General features: G+C 32.9%; 1 protein-coding gene across 1 annotated transcript; it reads left to right on the top strand.

Annotated features, from left to right (window-relative positions):
* Positions 1-683: 683 nt before the first annotated feature.
* On the top strand, positions 684-2848 carry LOC136838276 (uncharacterized). Its single transcript, XM_067103135.1, has one exon. The coding sequence runs from the start codon at positions 754-756 to the stop codon at positions 1768-1770; it is 1017 nt and encodes a 338-aa protein (XP_066959236.1). The 5' UTR covers positions 684-753; the 3' UTR covers positions 1771-2848.
* The last annotated feature ends 408 nt before the right edge of the window (positions 2849-3256 follow it).

The raw sequence follows: 3256 nt of genomic DNA, 5'->3' as shown, positions 1-3256 counted from the left end.
AAATCAACAGCTCCAGGTAAAGATGGCATAACATATGATGTTATAAACTGTCTTATAACAATGGAGGACAGTCCTCTTTTAGCGTTATTTAATCTATCATACAGTAATGGTCGCTTGCCTCTTAAATGGAAAATTGCCCTTATGATACCTGTACCTAAGGGAAATGATGATTATAGACCTATCTCATTGACTTCCTGTTTATCAAAAACTATGGAACGTATGGTTCTAAATAGGCTATTGTATAAAGTTGACGGGCTCCTTTCTCCGAATCTTTATGGTTTTTTAAAGAACAAAAGTACCTCTGATTGCATATTAAAGTGTCTTAGTACTGCTCGTGTCAACTGCAGAATGTTTTTAGATTTAAAGGGAGCCTTTGATAAAGTCAATAAGGATGTGATATTGGAGTGTCTTACTAAAAAGGGTATAAAAGGCAAGTTACTGATTTGGATTTCACAATATTTGAGTAACAGTGGGGGAACTGTTATGTTCCAGGGGTACGAATCAACTGAAAAGTATTTTGAACTTGGTACTCCGCAAGGGGGTGTGCTCAGCCCCATGCTATTTAACATATTAATGGATGAAATTGCAAGTTACGAATTTCATGAAAATTCACAAGTAATCATATATGCAGATGATATTCTCATACAATGTACAATAGAGGAGACTTTGAGTATTGTGTTGGCTGAAATATCAGATCTTTGTATATCTTTGGGTCTTGTGGTGAATGAAAGCAAAACAAAATATCAATCACGAATGGTAAGTGATGAAACATTCTGGCTGAATGGAGTAAAACTAGAAAGAGTAACAAGTTATAAATACTTGGGTATGTATATCGGTTTTGGTAAGATAAGGGATCAAATTACCTATGTGAAGAATATTTGTATATCCCGGCTTAAGCCTTTACGTGTATTGTCAAATTATGGTAACGGTGTAGGTATTCCAATATTAAGGTCTGTATATCTTTCCACTATTAGAAGTATCATAGACTACTCGGCTCCAATTTTATGTTGTTATACAGATAAAGATCTTCGGCCCTTGGAATTGTTGCAAAATGAAGCAATGAGGGTAATATTAGGTTGCCCTAGAACTGCAAGGATTGAAATAATGCGAATGGAGTTGAATTTGCAAAGTGTCACCCAAAGAATAAGAGAGGTAGCAGTCTCCTCATTTATAAGAATGATTAGACAAAATGATAGGCATCTCAAAACTATTGTAAATAGATATGTGACAGGCGTTCCAGGATTCTTCAGACTGAATGAATATTCACGAAGGCTTTGTAAAATATTGAGTGACTATAATGTTTTTGGTTTCTGTGTACCTTTGCCTAATACACGCCCAATAAAACCTTGGATTACTGAGAAAGTAGATATAAGTATAGAACAACTTGATATGAGAAAAAGAGACAACAATCCCCATGAACTTAGACAGCTGTTTTTGGAGAAAATATCTCAGTACCCTAGGGATATGGTGATTCATGCGTATTGTGATGGTTCTGTCACTGGAAGTCGAGCTGGTCTTGGTGTTGTAATTAGAGAATATTTTGAATTTGGTATTAGCACAGAGGAGAGAATATCTAAACGTATTGGTGATCACAGCTCATCTACCACTGCTGAGCTGTTTGCTATTTATGAGTGTCTGAAATTTGGAATAAATAAGGGAAAATCTATAATAGGCTTTGTTGATAGTCAGAGTGCTCTTTTGGCTTTAAATGCCAAAGTACCTTCTGATGATGGAATAGTTACCAAATGCAAAAGTACGTTTCTGATATAAAAGCGTCAGGCTACAGTGTAAAATTTGTCTGGATACCCTCACATTGTGGTATATATTTTAATGATGTTGCTGATGAATTAGCTAAACAAGGGTGCAATAAAGAATCTATAGAATACGCCACTTCAGTTAGTATGAGGAAAATAAAGTCACACATGGCAAGAGTAAGGGAAGGATGGAATATTGAGAAGGCTAGGGCAATCATGAGTAATGGCAGTAACAGTATGTCTCATTATGATTATATTAGTAACAATACACGTTTTACTTATGGGAAGTCTTCAGTTAAATGTGATGGAATTGTTATGAGACTTAAACTAGGCTATAAATACTATTGGGAATACAAGAATGGAGAGGGAACCCCATGTAAATATTGTGACGCTGCAAATTCGCACACACTGCACCATTACATTATGGAATGTAGTTCTTTGGCAGAATTTAGAAATCTTAATAATAATTGTTTTGAGCAAATGGTGTGTTTTTTCATTAATAATAATTTGTACAAGAATATTGCACAAAAATTTAGAAACATTGATATAAGGAATTAAAATTGATAAATTACTTTATTACTGTTTTTGTTTGTCGTAATATTATATACAACTGTGTTCCCAAGAAAATGTCTTATTTGGAATTTGTTGTGAAATGGAGGTGGTTATTTTCTGTACATTAAAATAATTATTCTCCTTTTATGTAAAAAGGGGTATAAAATGTATTTTATGTAAATAAAATTTTGGTTATTTCCGACATTTAAGTCGATTTGAAGTGCATTGTAGCATTCAGTTCAATTAAAACAGATGCATTTGGCTTTAGTCTATTTCTACTGAAATTGTGGACCTTGCTAGAATGTCTGTTGTATGAAAATTATAGATATGATTAAGTATTATGTAATTCTGATTTTGTGAAAGTCTCATAAGGTTTGTGTTAATTCACTTTTTGTAATTTCGAAATTTATGTAGAAAGCCTTTCAAATTGTTAAAACTGGTTGTAACGTCATTTATTTTTTTTTTTTGAGTGGGCTGTCTAGCAAGACTAACAGCTCCTTTTGACGCCTTTTTTTTATGTCAATAAATTTTTTTAATTTGAATTTGAATTTGAATCTCTCTCTAGCTTATCAACGCCCATAACTGATCTACCCTTAGCTTGTAGGGACTTCTTAAAGGCAAAACACTGACTTTTTACATGCCCCCTTTTATTACAGAAGAAGCATGTCATGCTTCTTAACCTTTCAGGATTATTTATGTTACCTCTGTCAGGAGAAACACGATTATTAGCAGAAAAATTATTACTATTATTCTGCCTCCTGGGCTGACTCCTATTAAGATAATTAGGCCTCCCAAAAACATTGTAATTATTATTATTATTATTATTATTATTATTATTATTATTATTATTATTATTATTATTATTATTATTATTATTATTATTATTATTCTGACTTTTTCTAACACAACCAGGCTTTATATTACTCATCACCCCTAACTCATTCTTATGT

The sequence above is a fragment of the Macrobrachium rosenbergii genome, unplaced genomic scaffold, assembly GCF_040412425.1.
Source record: "Macrobrachium rosenbergii isolate ZJJX-2024 unplaced genomic scaffold, ASM4041242v1 393, whole genome shotgun sequence".
Taxonomy (NCBI): Eukaryota; Metazoa; Arthropoda; class Malacostraca; order Decapoda; family Palaemonidae; genus Macrobrachium; species Macrobrachium rosenbergii.
The sequence above is the reverse complement of the archived record's forward strand: the minus strand, read 5'-3'. Positions and strand labels throughout refer to the sequence as shown.